Below are 20,583 nucleotides of genomic sequence, written 5' to 3'. Positions count from 1 at the left end.
TCAAATGGTAAGAACAACAGGACTTTCAGAAAAAAAAAATTATGTGGTGTTCCACAAGGATCAGTTTTGGGACCCATCTTATTCGTATTATATATCCATGACATTAAATAATACTAACTTTAAAAAATTTTGTATGAATTCCAATGACAAGGTATTATTTTTAAATTATGATATTTGACAATTATCATGATTTTGTCTTTGAAAAACCCTGTAAAGAGCACTGAGCCACTGAATTCATTGGATTGAATAACTATCGACAAATAAATATCTTGGCAATATTTTTTCTACTTTTAAGAGTTGAACTTTATGTACATTGAATTGGTTTAGTGAAAAAGCGATGGAAGCAACATTCGATTCTCAAGTTCATTTTATGAACTCCACCAATAATTTCGGTGATATAAAATTCTCAGTATATAAGTTAAAAATTCCGTCATCATCTGAAATTTATCATCATCCAATGTTGTTGGAGTTTCATAATTTTCATTCTTAGATCGCTATACATGAACGTCTTTGTGATCGTAGTGGGAGATGATCTCGACTTTATTTCATGTATGTTTATTGAATTTTTTATTATATTTGCTCAAACTAGGTGGAATTTTCAAGTTGCACTAACCTAGGTTTTACAATAATTTTTGTGTATACGCCAATATTTATTAAAAAAAATTCACTGTAAATTGACCATTCATTAAACTGAGTTTCAACCTGTAATTTTTTAGATTGTTGTGTACTTGTTTTGATATATTATTATTTATTTGTTATCTTGAAATACTGTATTTTTCCAAGTAAAATTTTATTTCCAGATGTTTTTATTTTATTTCTCTCCTAGGAATTTTAATAAAAGGAAAATACTTTTGAAGTTCCCCAGATTGAAATTGAACTGAGAACCTTATCCTGACTTTTTACATGAAAAAACCATGTCTATAGTCGATTTCTTTAGGCCCTTGAGTAATAGAATCATTTTCGAATAGCTGTTCCATAGAGGTACATAATTGAGCAGATTTTTTGCAAAAATATCACAAACATCCCAAGAAAATGTATTTGCTTGTAACTTCAATTTCTTCTGAATGATAAATTGAAATATTCAGAATTTGTAAACATGAATTTGAAATAGGGTTAGATTTTGTACTTCTTTGTGCCGTTAGATGGCGCCACTTGTAGCACACTGTCTTTTACTTAGTTCGAAGGAATAAGGTAAGTTACGCCTCCGATAGGTTAACAGCCCATTTGTCCCTTTAACAAATATCAGCTGAAAGGGAGCCAGGCTTCAACCGAAACGAAACGAGGACGACCTTCCACATGGGTATGGGTCAACAGCTGTCAGTTGAAAGAATAAAGGGAGCCAGGCTCCAACCTGACCGAAACCAAGATGACGATTTAATAGCTTATCGAGCGGGTGGGCGGGCCACCAACCAAATCCAATTTGACATTAGTGACAAGACGTTAATTTATCTTGAATGATAAATAGAAATATTCAGAATTTGCAAAGATGAATTTTAAATTCAGTCAGATTTTTAATTTTTTTCGATGTCGTTAGATGGCGCCACTTGTATCACGTCCCCTTCTGCTTAGTTCCAAGAAATAAGGTAAATTACGCCCTAGATGGGTTAACAGCTCATCGGGTGGGCGGGCCACTAACCAAATTCAATTTGACGTCAACGATCAGGCAGAAGATTGATATTTTGAAATCTAGAATTTCTTGGACAAATTATAATGATTGTGTTTTGTATTCAAAGTAAAATTCTCTCTCCCCTGCTAATTAAAAATTACTAAAACGAAACCTTGGATTACCTTTATTTATAATGTTCAACTACACATTGAATAGTAAGTTGTAGGTGGTGTCATCTATTGGCAAAAGTGAAAAACTGAAACTTTCAGGTTTTTCTAGCATTTGTTCAGTTTCGGAAAAATTGCAGATACCATTAGCTGGAGTTTTATTCATTGGACACCTTTAGATTCGGTCTTGAGTCAGAAGACTCATATTTTGAAATCCAGAATTTCTTCGACAAATTATGATACTGATTATTTGCATTCAATTTTACAACCTCACTCCTCCGCTATTTAAAAAATCGCTAAAACCTCAAGTTTTTGTCTTTATTTATAATGTGCAACCACGCATTGAATAGCGACTTGTAGATGGTGCCATCTATTGGCAAAAGTGTAAACCTGAAACTTTCAGGTTTTTCTAGCATTTGTTCATAGTTTCGGAAAAATTGCAAATATGATTAGCTGGAATTATGTTCATTCGGCACCTTTAGATGCGGTCATTTGTGAAAACTTGTATTTTACTTAGTTTTAAGTCGAGACATAAAGTTAAAATACACCTTAGATAGCTTAACAGCTCATCAGGGCAGAAGACTCATATTTTGAAGTCCAGAATTTCTTTGACAAATCATGATGATTATTTGCATTCAACGTTACAACCTCACTCCTCCTCTATTTAAAAAATCGCTATAACCTCAAGTAGTTGTCTTTATTTACAATGTGCAACCACACATTGAATAGCGAGTTGTAGGTGGTGTCATCTATTGGCAAAAGAAAAAAGTTGAAAATTTCAGGTTTTTTTCAGCATTTGCTCATAATTTTGGAAAAGTTGCTAATAACAGCAGCTGATATTTTGTTTATTTGAACACCGTTAGATGGCGTCATTTCTAACACATCGTATTTTACTTGAAAAAAAACTAACATATTTGTCATTTTTCTTTGGTGGCGTGTAGTAGTAGCAGATTTCAGTCGTTTCTGGACCTCCCCCCACCACTATGACGTATTAATTGCTTTTTTTATGCACGGTACAGGGTTTATCATGTGCTTGTCTATGTACAAACATACGTCTGCATACTTCAAAGATCCTCCAAGTAATGAATGTTCCATCAGTGTGAGCCCACCAAGTTAGTAGTGGTGTGACGTCACAGCAGCAACCGTTCAACGATAGGAGAACGAGATGTTCACTCTACGGCGTGTGGCTGAGTAATGCGTATTCATCGGTGTATCCTCACCTCTCTCTCGATGAGATGAACCTTGACGGAAATTTAGTGGAACTATCAAGTCGTAGAACAGAATGATTTATTTTGAAGCTTTTACCTTTTTTTCTTATGATTCGGAAGTGTGCAGGACTTTCCCGGAGGAGGGTTGCGCTCAAACTCAATTAGGGTCAAGGAATGTCTTATATTGAATAAATGAATGAAAAGTTGAACTAACAATTGTGGAAGGTAACCATTACCCAAAAAAAGGTCGATAAAAAACTGATTTTTTCCTCCACAAAAAATGACTTTCGTTGAATAAGTTGAACTACTATTGTGCTGGAAAGCTATAGAAAGTACAATCAAAATATCTTTGAAAGTTGGATGTTCATTCATAGAAACAAAAAATTATCTATTATTGATTTAATTAATTACAAAAATCGAAACATATTTACAAAAGAAATAGTACCCATTTCTTCTCTTTGAGTAATTGCTAACAATATTTGTCAGGATCAGTATGAATCACTTTCTCATGAAAATAATATATTTTAACATTTACAATAAAACCAAAGACTTGATAATACAACATTGACTATGATTTTTTTATTTCTTTGAAACACAGAATTCCCTTAGGTATGTGCCATCAGTTCCAGTTTCCTTCTTTTCAAAAGGGCTTGCTCGATATCTTGTTGTGAAGGTACAGGTACATGCGCGACAAACCTTTTTTGTGATCCATCTTGGATAGTGTCAGTGTCAACGGTATTCTCCTCATCGGACTGAAAAAAATCAATGATCAGTAATCGAAACCAAGCAAACTTGGTTGTTGAAGACACATTTTTCACAATACCTCAAACTAATATCACTCCCAATGAAATCATTAAAAAATTATAGATCACGAGCAATACAGATGTATACTGTATCCTAATGTAAGAGATCTGTTCAAAAAAAATAGGTGAATTTTCCTTTTTCTCAAAAAATAATCATTTATTTATCAATTTCTATTTTGTCCCCCCCCTTCAAAGTAGTCCCTGTCAGATATATATAAGATACACTTGTGCCAGCATTTTTTTCCAATTCTCCAAGTAGTTCTGATATGCACTTTTTAGTATCCTTGAGCTGTCTCAGAGATTTGATGTTGACATCCTCAACAACGTCTTTAATAGTAATTTGACGATTCTCCATAACAATTTTCATCACTTTCTTAAATTTTTTATCGGTGTGCCAAGGTGAGCGTCATCATTCACATCTTTTCGACCTTCTGTGAGAAGCTTGTACCACTTGTAAACATTTCTATGAGTCTGAGCAGACTCACCGTGTGCCATTGTCAACGTTTCAAGTGTTTTTGAGTACTTAATTCAATTTTTTACACAAAATTTGATGCATATTCTTTGATCCGCTTTTTTCAATAGAAGAAAATTGCCAAACAATCAAAACACTTCTAATGTTTATGCCTCTCTCCAATAAAGTAAACATGCTAAACAGCTGAAACTGTAAACATATGTCCAAGACAAGTGTACCAACCCAAAAAATTGCTAATCGAATGTCCATAGCCTGCTAAATTGGAACATTCACCCTTATTTTTTCAACAGACCTCGTAAATATAATTTTGTCTCGAAATGGTAGTTTTCAAAATAGGATTCTCAAAAAATACAAGTGTAACATTACTTGATCATAAACATTATCGCTGTCAAATGCTACATTGTTGAGTCAAGATTACAATATATTTGAAGATAAAATAGTTTATATTTAGTTAGGGAATTATCTGTAGCAACAAGGCTTAAAAAAGAACTAAAAAATCCTTAAAACTATAGGAAATTTTGATTCAAAGGTTATTCAAATTCAAAGGGGCCCCACAAATTTTGTCTCTTTTTATTACATAAGCTGAAAAATGTTTAAAGTATCAGATTCTTCTGACAATAAAAATACTCACATCTGCAACTGCATATATATTTTCTTCCTCTTCTTCTTGCTCTGTATTGTCTGATTGATTTATCCTTTGCTCTTTTTTGTCCTTCCAGGCTTTAACTGCCTTTTGAATGGCTAGAAAACAGTATTAAATATTATTTTCCTTAAACTATAGAATTTTTTGCAATAGTTTTTGCAGATATATAATACGCAGATATATAATATTGATAGGACAGAACTCAGTACATAGCAATCATTTTGTATGTCACATTAACAGAAAACAAATGTGTATTTATTATTTAAAATTCTGTGCTTGAAGCTTGGAAATCGTTGAATCTTACAGCTCACAAAAACTGAATGTTTCAGATATTTTTCCAAATCCACAATATCATGGTTAATGGTAATGGTTAATAAATTTTCTATCTACATATTTTACTCTTAGAGAGAGAAAAAAACACAGTTTTCAATACCCAATATTTATACTTCATGGTTCATGTCAAATCACTATGAACCACCATTAGTAACTAGTGTAACGATAATATTGATGAAATAATTACCAATTTTTTCTGCTTTCTGTTCAAGCGGTATGAGAATTCCATCATCGTCATCCATGTACCCATAGAAATCTGCGTCGATGTTTTTTATCAGTTCCACTGTAGTCTTTCAGGAAGGAGGCTGCGGCTCTTGTTCAAACAACTCGCGAACCCCTGTTTACGGAAATAAAAAATTTTATGATTTCAACGTACACTTCCCACATGTAATTTATTGACTTGGTGCATATTCTACTTTTATCAAAACTCGAATCACACGTTGATCTTCCTCAGGAAATACTGATTTTCAATAGATAAATCTTGCATGATGAAAGTTTCTCCAGAATAATTTGAAATTGTTTGTCTTTACTCCACTTTATCTGATTACGGGGTTTTTCAAATTCGTTATATGAATAATGTGTAATTAAAATTCATTGACGATTTTATTTTCAATGCTAAAACCTAAACTGGGATTATGTATGTTATACAACAAACATTTTTGTCGAATATGAAATATAAGTAACAAGGGATTTCTTTGCAATTGTCATTAAAATCATCACTACTCTGAAAAATCCAAATATTTAATTATTATTAATTATTTTTATGCGAGACGAATTTTCAGCTTATCCTTACACAACAAATGAATCACATTCAACTGTCGGTCATGAAGTCTAATTTTATTACTATTAGGAGAGAATATGTTGAAAAAATGTCATTATTCACATTAAATGGTTGTTCAATTGAAATGATTATTTTTCATTTATCTTCCAGTCGTAACATGAAAATATTCAAACTACTATGTGAACACTTTAGTCATCGTCCATAGATATTCTAATAAGTCTGGTAACTCCTTTGATGTGGGTAAAATATGCCGCTTTTTTTGCGAGCGGTCGTAAATCATGCGGCTACCAGTAGAAATACGTTATACGAGGGTCAGTCAGCAGCGCGAACAATATGTTTACTCGAAAGTGTGTCTACGAGGGTCAGGCGTCAAGTGTTGATCATATTCATTATATATTATGTATTTATGTTTTTGTATGATCTTTCATTGAGATGATTATATAATATGAGATTCTAATAACAATAAATTGAGGAATATTTCGTTGTAATAACTGGCATGAATTATCTGATTTCTTAAATTATGGCAGGTAAAAAGGTTGAGATACTTATAAAGGGACTCCACAATAAAAAGAAAATGAAGATGAATAATCTTTATTTACATATTACCTAATCAAATGGTGATTTGTTGTTTTCTTGAGTATACCCTGATAGTATAATTATAATCTATTCAGTATTTTGGCATATATATTTAGACACATTTCAAATATTTAGCTGGGGGTTGGTTGGAGTTAGGTCGAATAACTGAAACTACTATTATTTCGTTGCCGACGTTTCGACTTTTATAAAGTCATCTTCAGGGCACTACAAAGTTACAGTAAATCAGATATAAATACACACAAGATAAAAAAATATTGAAATTTGCGACAAGAATCACTTCTGCGAATGAGAGGTCAATATTGAGTACATTAATTTGGTACAATTCAATTGACCTCCTCTGTCCTCTACATTACATTTTTACTGTCAATTGAATTGTACCAAATTTACTCAATCTTGACCTCTCATCCGCAGAAGTGATTCTAGTCGCAAATTTTAATAATTTTTCACCTGTATGTGTGTATTTATATCTGATTCACTGCAACTTTGTAGTGCCCTGAGGATGACTTTATAAAAGTCGAAACGACGACGTCTCTTGACACATTATAAAATAAATTTGATTTGATTGACATTTCGTCAATGCATAAAATACAATCCTTAGTTTTACCTGACATCAAAGGTACTCTTAATTCCAAAATTTTAAAAATGAATTCATTGAATCCTGGGGTAATTTTCCAATGTTCAGTCAGCTTTCTCAGAGTAGAGGGAGATGGCAATCTCATAACTTTAGATAATTTCTTGTATGCTTCTGGTCCTAATAAAAATAAGCTCAAAGCAAAATGCTTGACTTCTTTAGAGTACCTGGCTCCTTTGGGATTTTTGTCGAGTAATGTCAGTTGATTTTTCATCAACATAGTGGCCTCCTGTGGGTACTGCTCGTCCAAAAATTGTTCAACATCTTCTCGTGTTACCGTTTTGCGCCTTTTCGAAGATTTGAGCTCGCTTTGCAGCTCCTTAATTCTTCTCCTGAGTCCTTGCTTTCTGGGACTGCTATCAGATAATTTGGAAGAAGTTTGACACGATACATCTATAAAGAAATTAGCACATATTAGAAGTGATTCGAGGAATAAATAGAAAGAATTTTAGGTTAGATTCAAGTACCAATTAGTGTATTTTTACTGAGGAATTAGGTCTTTTTGTGGAGAGAATGAAGTTTGAGGAACAATTTTTTGGTTTTCTTCTTCTCCAAATCAAAAAAATAGATGGACTCTTTATTCCCTTTTGTTAATGATTCAAACGTCTTTGAATGATATACATGAACCTATCAACAGAGAGTGTTTGTAATTTTTTTTTGATTTTACTTCTTTCATGGAAGTTGTTATTTCTATTTTTTTTGATTTGGAGAAGAAGAAAGCCAAAAAATTGTATTTTCACCTTCCACGAATTCTTGAGATAACCCACTTTGGACTGATTTATTGATACATAATCAGTTTCTTTGTTGGGAATTAATTCTAAAAAACATTTGTAATATGAATGAGTGATTATGTTCATCATCATAGAGCTTTGGCATTTACCTTGTTCAACTTCATGACATGTATCTGTTTGTGTACACGCATCTAATTTTGAAGGAGCTAATACGCTGGAGGGACCTGGATTGTCATTGTTTTGATCATTACCTGAAAATAACTCATTCAAAAAAATATTCCATGCTTGTGAAGTGGAAAATTTTTTACCGTCCAATTTTGTTGGAAACTTTAAGGGCACAGCAGTGGTAAGTAAATGTTTTCCAGAGGAAGTGAAGGATTCATCGTCAAAATGTTTTCTACAAACTCGTATTCTAATGTAGGCTTGCTCAGGTGTTAAGTTAGCATATTTGTGGTCTCCAACAAAACCAAATGCTGCGAAATATAGTAAATATAGTTTGAACATTAGTTATAAATAGTATCTAAATCACATTACTACCGAAACATTTTTGACCTATAACTGACATTATGTATTTGATGAATTTATTACCTTGTGGCATCTTTGGGGAATCGAAAAAATGAAATATTTTCACGTAAACTATCACAAGAATCCACACTGCAAAAGGTACGGTGAGAAGTCATCACAACAATAAAAAATGTTCAAATAACTACAAGAATAAAAGTTCCAATAAAATGTTTATTTTACGCACTAAGTATAACTGGCCGGAACGATGCGAACTGTTCAATCGGAGACACTCTGTTAAACTGGCGCCCCCGTCAGACGGGCACTGACGACCGACCGGCCAGGCAAGGGACGCGCGAGGACGGAGGGTGATGATTTGGGTCGCTGCTGAGAGTGAGCGGACTTATTAGAATATCTATGGACGATGCTTTAGTTATCGAAATAACCAGATATGGTCTTGTCAAAAAGTGTATGCTCAAGAACGCTTCAACGGCCAAATAAAATTGGGAATCCCTGTCTCAGTAGAAGACTACTCTTTGATATTTCTTTGAATCAAAAACACATCCAAGTCTTTGACTGTACCATACTGTATTAGTAAGTTATTTACAATATATGTCTTGTAAATTGCATTTAGAAAATTAAAAATCATTGGTGCTCCCTTACCTGGCAATTCTTTTGCAGCACCGAAATACTTGTAACCCCTATTCCCTGGAACCTCTTTTCCTTCTTGATCCAGCATACGAGGCCCCACTCTCTGATAATCTGGTCCTCCCAGCTCTTCAATCTGATCCTCCCAATGGTGCTTCTCTCGAAGAAGTTTGTTAATTTCATCATTCAGGTCTCTTATTCGGAATTCTCCAAGACCCGCGTTTTGGATTTGAGCAACTTTCTTGGCAATTTCTCTAATGATCTGCATTCGTTACTTTTCACAAGCATATAAACTTTTCCATTCCGATGCTAGGTAAGGCCTTTTTTTGTGCTTTTCTGTTTCTCCCAACTGAGCTGCTCTCCATCTGGCTAAGGTGGTCCTGAAATCAATTGGAAAATAACAATGAGTATTTATTCACTCCTAAGAAACTACAACATATACAGGCAATGTATACAAGAAATATTCACTTATAAATTTATAATTTCAAAAGCTATTTTGGAATTGGTCAAAGAAAAATATAGGAGTATAATGATATAAATTTGTCCAGCAACTAATTCTTTAACGCCAATTTGAGCTTAACAGAATTGGGGAAATGTTTGCGATTCAATTCATTATAGACAGTTATTTCTTTGTGAAATGAAGATATCCTGAAAAACATAGATTTTTGGAAATAGCAGATTTGAGACCTACTGTTAACAGATAATTGTCTTGTTTACTGTACATGTACATTTCTACTTTTATCGACCTCTTTTTGGCTATTTTTTACCTTCCACAATCGAAAAATATTAAAATTATAATGGAGAACTTGTAAAAAGAACTTATATAAAGTTCTCCATTATAATTTTCATATATTTCAGATTGTGGAAGGTAAAAATACCCAAAAAAGGTCGATAAAAACTGATTTCCCTTCACAAAAAATGACTTTTATTGAATACATTTCTATGTTCTGTAAATTTTATAGTGGAATAAAGTATATAAATTAGAGGAGGTATTGAAAACTTACATAGCCTTTTCAGCATTACGTGCCATATCTCTGTCACTAATTCGAACAAAACTGTGTTTACTTCTATATGGTGTCACAGATTAAATATAGATGCGAAAACTAGGTCTCTCGCCAGAACTTAGTTTTTATACGCATGCGCGGTTTCAGGTGGTTTTAACTTCAACCTCACTTTTCACTCAACATTCCTTTGTTATTGTTTACAACTTTTCTTTCAGTAACACAGGAGAATGTTTCGCAAAGGAGGAACAGTTTGTTTTGTTCATAGTTGAATTCTACAAGGTAGGCAAATGTTAATAATTTTCATTTCCGTGTTAGGAATCACACGTTAAAAGGTAAGACCTCGTTAATCCTTAGCTCGCACAAGTTTCGACTTCTGAGGGTTGTCGTTCGTAGGGGTGCGACAGCTGGTTAACGGAAAAACAAATTTTTTTTTTAAACAGCATTATCTCAACACAGCTTTGTGAACATTGTATTTATAATCATTTGGAAATGTCCAATGCAAATAAACTTATATTTTGTTCATGTTTTTTTAGAGCTGTTTGTTGGCTGCGGTTATGTAAGAGAGAGGATTTATTATGTAAAAGGATCCATGCCTTGCATAGAAACTATAAGGTATGTGAGAAACATTTTGCCAAAGAAGTCATTTCTCAACCTGGAACTCGTAAACATCTATTCCAAAATGCAGTTCCATCCATATTTCCTCACAGTGCCACTAAGCACTTCTTGGAAGTTATCGATGATGATAATTGGGAAGGACCTCCTAAGAAAATTGCTGTCTTAGATGGTGAGTACCATTTTGCATGTTCTTGGTACATATTTTTTTGATGGGTACAGATACCTATGTTGTGTCCCAAGTTTACATATTGGCTGTAATATCTTCTGCATTTCTAAATGATAATTTGTTATTTTTGGACATTACTAGTAACATCGTCATGCACGCAGAAACCATAACTTCTCCTCCAGCTGCTACAGGCGTCAGGTATGTTTTTATGAAATATGAGGAAAGAAAACAATATCAATTATTATTCTATATGGGGTTATTTTGATTTTCTTAAAAATCATGTATTTCTTTACACACAAGATGTATGTACCAGTTTAAGAAGAAATTAGGCTAAATCAAGAGTTTTATCAAACATATATACCCTCACTGTATCAATGAATTACATTACAGTTTTTTTTCCAGTCCCAGGTTAAATTTCTTCACCTTCTTCGAGTTGTTACAAATTTTGAGCCATCGAACATCAAAGGCGGCATCAAAGCTTTCGTATCTGTATTTAATCTGTGACGGTGTCTTGAGGAATATAGAAAACAAAATACAAAATATGAAAATGCGGTTATGTTTCTTCTTTTTACATTAATGGATTTAGCTGATAGGGCTATCCAGCCATGATGTTATGTGAATGAATGACAGTAAGATGTTTGATGTTCTCTTCTTCTTCTTCCACATTTGGCTTAGTTATGTCAAAATCAAGCTGCAATCCCTTGTACCAAGAGAGGGCGCTGCAAATGCCAATATGTCTGTTTTATTAGTGAACACATATTTATCTGAGATTATGTTCATGTATGACGTTTTCTTCTTCGTCTCCTTCCATATTTGGCTCATTTGAAAATTATCTGACACGTTCTTCGAACTTTGTTCGATTTTATACGTTTTATATTATTTATACAGTGTGCCAAAATATTTCATATTATTCTGAGGTATGTTTGAAGTTGCAAGTTACTAATAGGTCCTTGATAACTTATTTTCAAATTGATTGCAAAATTTGAACCAAACTAGACAATGAGCGAGTAAATATGCGGAACAATTTGAATAAATCAAAAACGGTTCATGAAATTCTACATTACTACAGAACACTAATTTAATTTTCTATGAAATTCATTTAACTGTCGAACAGTTTGTATTTGTTATTAACTAGCGCTCTCATCGAGCAATGAATGAAATGTCAAAAGCTGACAAATCTACTCGTGACGGGTAATTATGGATGCGCAGGTTATCTTGGCTTTTGCTTCTGTACGGCGGGCGCATTTAGCCAACATATTATTGTGAAATCATCTAAAAGAATAATTCGTTCCCGAAACCGTGTGTTCCAATAATTGAAAATATTATTGTGAGATTAATCATTAGACCACAGAACAGTAAGTCACTAGATGATGAATAGAAAATAGAATGTCGTATGAAAACAACATTTTACAAATCAGTACAAGTATTTTTCGAAAGAATAGCTACTGCAGAAAGTAAAATGCCTATCGAGAGGGAGGTGGTAAATTTTTTTTCCGATTAGCGCCAATTATGATAACTTCATTCCATAAAAATTATAATAATTACACAAATAACCCTGCTCTGCTGGGTTATTTCAGGAAATATTTGAAAATTTAATGAACATGCCTTAAGACTGCTGAAGAGCACAATTTTTTAGCATAGGCAAAGATTATATAGTAGTTTATCCTAAAGTATACACACACCATGAATTTTAATTTGCATAATAACATAATTTCCCACAAATAATCTCGTCAAATGGGTGAATCATATATAAATGTTTTGAATAAATAATAAAGTATTCACCATTAATAATCATTATGTATATTATATGGATTTTTTTTATATAACATACATTTTTCACACTATGAATTGTATTCAAGGACAAAACTGAACTTGAAAGACTATGTAGTAGAAATAGAGTTTCTCTACTAGGTACTTTTCTTCCTGACTATCATTTTAGGAACGGTGTCATCAGCTACAGACCTTTTTCAACAATTTCGCGACGCAAAGTTTTTTCTATCCGGTTTTAAGCCATTTTACATTATTTTCATGTTACTTAGTTCTCCATATTTATATTTTCACATCATCAACAAAACGGCTGAAGCTGAAACATTGACTGAAACCAGAAAATTGCTCAGAGTCCAATTGGTTCAACTTCTGTCTCTGACAACGGCACAGAACAACGGTAAACACTAGCAAAATAATCAAGGATAATTGAAATAAGGAAACGCAATAGATTTCGCTTCGACGTAACAATATGATAACAAATACATGACCGTTATTTGAAAATATAACACTATGATAATAATAATAATTACACACATTCCACAAACATTTTTATTTCTAGATGCGTTTCGCTAACACCGTAGCTTCTTCGATAGAAGTAAAAATTATGTAAATATTATCATGGGAAAACGAGCGAATGAATGTTATTACATGCTGTCATCGATGACAGGAGTGGATTTAACCCATTCGTGGTATTTTTTTGAATGAACTGAGTGCTTTATTACAGTATTATAGCATTCTCTGTGGCTTTGTCTTGAATTGTTATCCAGATTGGTGCTGAAGAGGCAAATGGCTTATTCCGAAACATGGATGTTCTTCATTGAAGATGAGAGTGTTTCGTGTATGTGAAATGTTACCTCTTCCATATACCATACTGCGTAGCAATCCTGTGAATGATATCTGAATCGATTTCATAACGAATATTCGGAGTACAAACTGAATAGGAAAAGTGTTTTTATATAATTCAATTTTCCTATGAAAGTTGTTGTTTTGAAAGTATTTTTCTTTCATGTAATTCAATGTTTATATGAAAATAGCTGTGAAGAGTTTATTTTGAAATCAATTGTTTTCTTTCTTTCTTTGGAAGCTTTCCCTTTCTTTCCAAAGATGAAAACATAGTAATACAAGTAATGAAAGTGAAATCCTGCTGGTAGGTGATAGAAATGTGCATGCTCAAGAATTCTGTTATTCTGTACAAATAGAAGAAGAAAATGGTTATCAACCAAGACATATTCGATCACTTTTAGGCGCTATTTTAATTTTAGAGTCATGTTTATGGTTTGGGGACAATTGAAAATAAACATTAAGAAGATTATTATTGATTTTTATCTGTTGTGTAATTGATGACGACACTATACTATAACGAGTTATCTACAAAAATAAATCTGCTTTAATCAAACCTTTCTCAGGATATGGCTTCTTTTGAATGTGGAAAACAAATTAAGAGGGAGGTCCAATCTGTTGATGATGAAGTTCTTTTTCAAAAACATGACGTAAAATCTGAATATGGAAGAAAAGGTGATGCTAACATGCCTATCAACGATTTGGAAGAAAATGATAAATTAAAAGTGACTATGCTTATAGATAAATTTGATCCAGAAAAAATCAAAATCGAAGAAAATTTTTTTATTCCTCGCCTTGATCTCAAATCTGAAAAGTGTGAGAATACAATAATTGAAGATTTGAATTTGAAAGCTTGTGAAGAAGAATTATTCAGCTATGAAAATGGGTACAGTAATAGTTGGCAAAACCATAATGAGGCGCATGCCATACTACTTCAAAATGTGACTGAGGATTTAAAACCTGTTGGTTTAACTGCAGGTAAGTTACAAAATTGCTATTAAGAATAAAACTACTTTAAAGCCTGATACACTTTTCTGTAAGATTCCTACTATAAAAGGTCCATGAAAACACATGTGTATCACTATACAAGAGCTTCCAATAGATCCACATTGTATTTATTATATAGCCAAATGTAGCTATGCAACGGCGAACTGAAAATAATTGTTCATATATCTCCAACACTGTCAGTGTTTAGTCAGCACCTGATGATTCTAACTTGGTTAGCGAAACGAGGGTAGAGACACGTTCCACCAAAGTCTCCAAATCTACCTATTGAGTTCGAGGATTACTATGAACATATGCAAAAGTATATAACATACTGAAGGAAAATGTTTTTTTTAAGTTTTGTTACTACATTTTGTAAAACTTGAAAAGTTACCCTCAAAAATGTTTTATGATCTTCAATGGATATAAATTTACTTCATTCATATGTTATTTTTTACAGATACTGGAAACGTCTTTGTTGAAACAGAGAAGGAAACTTTTATTGTGAAGAAGGAAGAGATTTTCAATGAAAATATTCCATCAGCTCCAGATGAAATGAAGTTTGCTGTTGAAGATGACCATGTTGTTAAACCTGAGATGGAACCAACAACAGAGAGGATTAATGAACTATACAATTCTGCAGACTGTTCAAATTTAAAAATTAGTCAAAAATTGCATAGTGGAGAAAATTCATTTCAGTGTAAAATATGTTCGAAATCATTTGCTAAAGCTGGTTCTTTAAAGTACCATGAAAAAGTGCATACTGGAGAAAAACCATTTCAATGTCAAATTTGCTCAAAATCGTTCAGTCAAAGTCATAATTTGAAATACCATGAAAAAATTCATTCTGGAGAAAAACCCTTTCAGTGTAAAATATGCTCAAAGTCTTTCATTCGAAATAGTGAATTAATTAAACATGAAAAAACTCATTCTGGTGAAAGACCGTTTCAGTGTCAAATATGCCCAAAGTCATTCATTCAAAATAGTGAATTAATTATACATGGAAGAACTCATTCTGGTGAAAAACCGTTTCGGTGTCAAATATGCTCAAAATCATTTAGTCGAAGTAATAAATTGAAATGCCATGAAAAAATTCATACTGGGGAAAAACGTTTTCCCTGTAAAATATGCTCTAAGTCATTTATACAGAATGATGTATTAATTAGACATGAGAAAACTCATTCTGGTAAGAAACCATTTCAGTGTCAAATTTGCTCAAAATCGTTCAGTCGAAGTGATAATTTGAAACACCATAAAAAAATTCATACTGGGGAAAAACCATTTCAGTGTGAAATGTGCTCAAAGTCATTCATGCGAAGAACTCAATTAAAAAATCATGAAACCATTCATACTACAGACAAAACACTTCACTGAGAAATCTACTTAAAATCGTTCAGTGGAAATTGCCATGTGAAGTCTCATAAAAAAATTCATACAAAGGCCATTTCATTTTGAAATTTACTCAACAATAGTTATAGTCATAGATTTTCAAAACTATAGTTGTTAACATTGAAATATTCTTACTTGAAAACTGGTTTTGATCAAAATTGTTGTGGATGGGTTTTTTTATTACCCAGCTATTGTCACTCTATTAAGGACAAACTCAAAACTGTTGTAACATTTATTGTGAACATTAGACTTGACATAAATTAATTTAAGTATATAGACTGTATTGACAAAATAAATAATAATAGTTGTAGTTTATTGAACAAAATTACAATTTTCCTCGACTGGCTATTGACTAGAGTATCAATATAGGAATGATCAGAGCAGTACTTATCTATCTTTTATATATATGTATATGTAATGTGTATATGTATATGCAATGTATATCTGTAATGTATGTATGTGTTAGGAATCACACGTTAAAAGGTAAGACCTCGTTAGTCCCTAGCTCGCACAAGTTTCTCAACTTCTGAGAGTTGTCGTTCTTATGGGGGCGACAGCTGATTAACGGAAACACATTTTTTTTGAACAGATGTATTATATATATACAATATATTTTTTCCAATAAAAAAGCAAATGCTGAATTTGCAAAAGCAACAACGTTATTTATTCATTTATTTAGAAGGCAAGCTTAATATAAATACATATCTTACATTATTAAACTATGTAAATATAACGAACATTTGAAAGTACATTTAAAGGAAAACAAAATATACATATCTATAGATCGTTTGGTTAGATCACATTAAAGAAACAACAACAAAAAAAAAATATACCAAATACGATAATGATCTGTCACTAATGTACTTCTTTAATGATTGGTTTCATAATTTGGTTTGTTGAATTAGATCATTTTATTAATCTTAAACTTGTTATTTCTTCTCATATTGTAATCATGAACTTCATTATTTTTCAATAAGAAGATCTGAAAGTAATTGAATAGCAATCCTTTATACAGTTTAGAAACTAACATTAATTTAATTGCTCTGTAACGGCTACATCCCAATATTAATTGCATACCCCGGTTTTGAAGCTTTTGCAATTGCGCTGTTTTATTTTCACCAAGCAGAAAAAGTAATGTACGATAATAAAAAGGAGGTTGTATTAGGTTTTTACAAGGAGTCAACCTAGTATACATAGACATTTTTTTACATATACGAAAAGTTTTTTAGAAATATTTTTTTACAAATAAAATCAGCATGACTATTTAGTTTTAAATTTTTATCAATTATAAAGCCCAAATATTTATTTTGAAATCAATTGTTTTCTTCTTTTCTTTGGAATATTTAGCTTTCTTTGGCAAAATTGAAAACATAATAGGTACTAGATGTATTACGAAGTAATAAAAGTGCAACCCTGCTGGTGAGTCAAAGAAATAGGAAACTGTGCATGCACAAGAATTTTCCACAATAAGAAGAAGAAAATGGTTACATATACATAGGCGCTATTTTCATTCTTATTAGTGGTTAGTGTCATGTTTATGGTTTGGTCACAAATGAAAATAAACATTTATCTGTTATATAGCAGCAAAACTATACCATAAGTAGTTATCTACAAAAATAAATTCTGGACATAAATCTGCTTTATTAAAACCTTTTTCAGGATATGGCTTCTTTTGAATGTGGAAGGCAAATTAAGACAGAGGTCCAATCTGTTGATGATGAAGTTCCTTGTCAAAAACATGACGTTAAATCTGAACCGAGTGAAGCTGAAATGTTCAGTGAATGTGGAAGAAAAGGTGATGCCTCTGATGCTGTCATACTTACCAACGATTTGGAAGAAAACGATTTAAAAGCGAATATGCCTATAGATAAATTTGATCCAGGAAAAATCAAAATCGAAGAAAATTTTTTTATTCCTCACCTTGATCTCAAATCTATCAAGTGTGAGAATACAATAATTGAAGGTTCAAATTTGAAAGCTTGTGAAGAAAAACTATTTAGCTATGAAAATGGGTTCAGTAATAGCTGGCAAAACCATAATGAGGCTCAAGCCATAGCACTACAAAATGTGACTGAGGATTTGAAACCTGTTGGTTTAACCGCAGGTAAGTTACAAAATTGCTATTAATAAGAGTAAAAACCCGATACCGTTTTCTGTAAGATTCCTACAAAAAAGGTCCATGAAAACGTATGTGTATCACTATACAAGAGCTTCCAATATATCCACATTGGATTCATTATATAGCCAAATGTAGGTACGTAACGGCGAACTCTTTGTATCCTGTTATGGATTAGAGCCATTACAGTTGACAGTTGAGTATTTTGAATTCAAGTTGAACCCAAATTTGCATTTTGTTGTGTAGAGGCTCAAAAAATATGCACACACAAATTATTCATTCAGTTATTAACAGAAAATCTATTTTTTTTTATTTTTAATAGGTAGAAAGACAAACTGAAACAGAAAAGTATTTTACGATGATATCATATAATTTACAATTATATATAAATTGAAAATATAGGGCAATATATATATATAATTTTCAATTTCTGCAAATAGAAAATATATTCTAATGATTTAAAGCCAATCTTTTTGTGACAATTGTTCATATATTTCCAACATTGGTTAGTGTTTAGTCAGCGCCTGATGATTCTAACTTGGTTAGCAATATGAGGGTCGAGGAACTTTCCGCCAATGACTCCAATTCTACCTATTAAGTTCGAGGATCGTAGAGTAGGGAGGGTGAGTGTAACCCCACAGCACTTAGGCCACATGTGACCCATTGTACAAGTTCGAGGATTACTTTGAACATTTGCAAAAGTATATAATATATTAAAGGTAAATGTTTTGTAAAACTTGAAATGTTTTGGGACCTTCAATGAATATGAATTTACTTCATTCATATGTTATTTTTACAGATATTGGAAGCGTTGAAACAAAGGAAGAAATTTTCAATGAAAATATTCCATCAGCTCCGGATGAAATGAAGTTTGTTGTTGAAGATGACTATGTTGTTAAACATGAGATGGAACCAACGACAGAGAGGATTAATGAACAATACAATTCTGAAGACTGTTCAAATTTGAAAATCAGCCAAAAAATGCATAGTGGAGAAAATTCATTTCAGAGTAAAATGTGCTCAAAATCATTAGCTAAAGCTGGTTCTTTAAAATACCATGAAAAATTGCATACTGGGGAAAAACCCTTTCAGTGTAAAATATGTTCAAAGTCATTCATTCGAAATAATGAATTAATCAAACATGAAAAAACTCATTCTGGTGAAAAACCGTTTCAGTGTCAAATATGCCCAAAATCGTTCAGTCGAAGTGATCATTTGAAATACCATGAAAAAATTCATACTGGCGAAAAATCTTACGAGTGTAAAACTTGCTCAAAATCATTTACTCATCAAAGTGGTTTGATATACCATGAAAAACTTCATACTGGTGAAAAACCTTACAAGTGTAAAGTCTGCTCAAAATCATTCATTCAAGGCAGTTCTTTGAAATGCCATGAAAAAATTCATACTGGGGAAAAACCCTTTCAGTGTAAAACTTGCTCAAAATCATTCAATCATCAAAGTGCTTGGATTTACCACAAAAAAATTCATACTGGGGAAAAACCCTTTCAGTGTAAAATATGCTCAAAGTCATTCATTCGAAATAGTGATTTAATCAATCATGAAAGAACTCATTCTGGGGAAAAGCCGTTTCAGTGTAAATTTTGCTCAAAATCATTCAGACAAAGTCATCATTTAAAAAATCATGTAAAAATTCATACTTCAGACAAAAAATTGCAGTGTTGAACCTGCTCAAAATCGTTCAGTGGAAATTGCCATTTGAAGTCTCGTAAAAAAGTGTAGGTGAAGGCCATTTGATTTCAAATTCAGACAAAAATAGTTATTTCATAGCTTTTTGAAATTATAGTTATTAACATTGAAATTATAGTTGTTAAAATTGAAATTATCTGTTTAAAAATCTGTTTTTCCATTAACCAGCTGTCGCACCCCTACGAACGACAACCCTCAAAAGTCGAAACTTGTGCGAGCTAAGGATTAACGAGGTCTTACCTTTTAACGTGTGATTCCTAACACGGGTTGGACGATAGCAAGTGATAATCGATCGTTCAGCCTGGGGCTTGAACCACCGACCAACATGGCAGTCAATTCGAGTGAGTGAACAAAGCATCCACGTCGAACCGCTTGGCTACCGACCAAATTGAAATTATAGTTGATAACATTGAAGTATTCTTACTTGGTTTTATGTCAAAATAGATATGGATGTTTTTTTTTTATCAACCAGCAATTGTCGCTCTACGAACGACCACCTTCAAACTCTTATAACATTTGACTTGTTTTCAGTTTATTATTTATTAATCTTGCTATGTCTCAATTAACTACTATAATCAGAGTCATATGTATTCCTCTCTCAACAAAGTTACTCTATTTATTATAATTATAGAATTTTCACAAACTTTATTTAAAACGAGTTTCGATACACTGTAGCTTCATCAGTTACTAGTACATCAAACTTATCTGCTCTCCAGACGGGCGAGATATATATATATATATATATATATATATATATATATATATATATATATATATATATGTTATTTCTTTTATATTTAAACATATACCCATGTACAGCAAGCGCCAAAGGTGATGGCTAGCGATCGCGCTGGTATAGTTTCTCCCAACT

At 32.4% G+C, this 20,583-nt stretch overlaps 4 protein-coding genes across 8 annotated transcripts; 2 read left to right on the top strand and 2 right to left on the bottom strand.

Moving 5' to 3' along the window:
* Positions 1-3,365: 3,365 nt before the first annotated feature.
* Positions 3,366-11,261, bottom strand: LOC111516711 (pre-mRNA-splicing factor ISY1 homolog). Its single transcript, XM_023172843.2, is given in 5 exon segments — positions 3,366-3,733; positions 4,888-4,997; positions 5,420-5,569; positions 9,137-9,501; positions 10,126-11,261. Coding segments are annotated over 5 exon segments (798 nt in total). The 5' UTR covers positions 10,152-11,261; the 3' UTR covers positions 3,366-3,586.
* On the bottom strand, positions 6,568-9,021 carry LOC141481370 (uncharacterized). Of its 2 annotated transcripts, XM_074172777.1 has the most exons (5): positions 8,561-9,021; positions 8,281-8,445; positions 8,122-8,223; positions 7,982-8,058; positions 7,372-7,634 (listed from the first exon to the last, which is right to left on the bottom strand). In XM_074172777.1, exons 1-5 carry the CDS (start codon positions 8,568-8,570, stop codon positions 7,515-7,517), a joined length of 474 nt encoding a protein of 157 aa, XP_074028878.1. In that variant the 5' UTR covers positions 8,571-9,021; the 3' UTR covers positions 7,372-7,514. The 2 variants fall into 2 exon arrangements, with proteins under 2 accessions (XP_074028875.1, XP_074028878.1); XM_074172774.1 differs by lacking the exon at positions 7,982-8,058 and having other exon boundaries at positions 6,568-7,634; positions 8,561-8,929.
* A 2,406-nt stretch (positions 11,262-13,667) lies between the features above and the next one.
* Positions 13,668-16,543, top strand: LOC111516699 (uncharacterized). Of its 2 annotated transcripts, XM_074172770.1 has the most exons (3): positions 13,668-14,188; positions 14,255-14,491; positions 14,958-16,543. In XM_074172770.1, exons 1-3 carry the CDS (start codon positions 14,083-14,085, stop codon positions 15,869-15,871), a joined length of 1,257 nt encoding a protein of 418 aa, XP_074028871.1. In that variant the 5' UTR covers positions 13,668-14,082; the 3' UTR covers positions 15,872-16,543. The 2 variants fall into 2 exon arrangements, with proteins under 2 accessions (XP_074028871.1, XP_023028605.1); XM_023172837.2 differs by having other exon boundaries at positions 13,673-14,491.
* Positions 16,544-17,159: 616 nt separating this feature from the next.
* Positions 17,160-20,360, top strand: LOC111516678 (uncharacterized). 3 transcript variants are annotated; one of them, XM_074172762.1, is made up of 3 exons: positions 17,160-17,305; positions 17,546-17,990; positions 18,802-20,360. In XM_074172762.1, the coding sequence occupies exons 2-3, from the start codon at positions 17,549-17,551 to the stop codon at positions 19,686-19,688; spliced, it is 1,329 nt and encodes a 442-aa protein (XP_074028863.1). In that variant the 5' UTR covers positions 17,160-17,305; positions 17,546-17,548; the 3' UTR covers positions 19,689-20,360. The 3 variants fall into 3 exon arrangements, with proteins under 3 accessions (XP_074028863.1, XP_023028588.1, XP_023028585.1); XM_023172820.2 differs by having other exon boundaries at positions 17,160-17,408; XM_023172817.2 differs by lacking the exon at positions 17,160-17,305 and adding an exon at positions 17,345-17,486.
* Positions 20,361-20,583: the final 223 nt, after the last annotated feature.

The sequence above is a fragment of the Leptinotarsa decemlineata genome, unplaced genomic scaffold (genome assembly GCF_025532065.1).
Source record: "Leptinotarsa decemlineata unplaced genomic scaffold, Ldec_3_MD MMD2_P_RNA_scaffold_12, whole genome shotgun sequence".
Lineage (NCBI taxonomy): Eukaryota > Metazoa > Arthropoda > Insecta > Coleoptera > Chrysomelidae > Leptinotarsa > Leptinotarsa decemlineata.
This window is presented reverse-complemented; position numbering and strand designations above follow the sequence as displayed.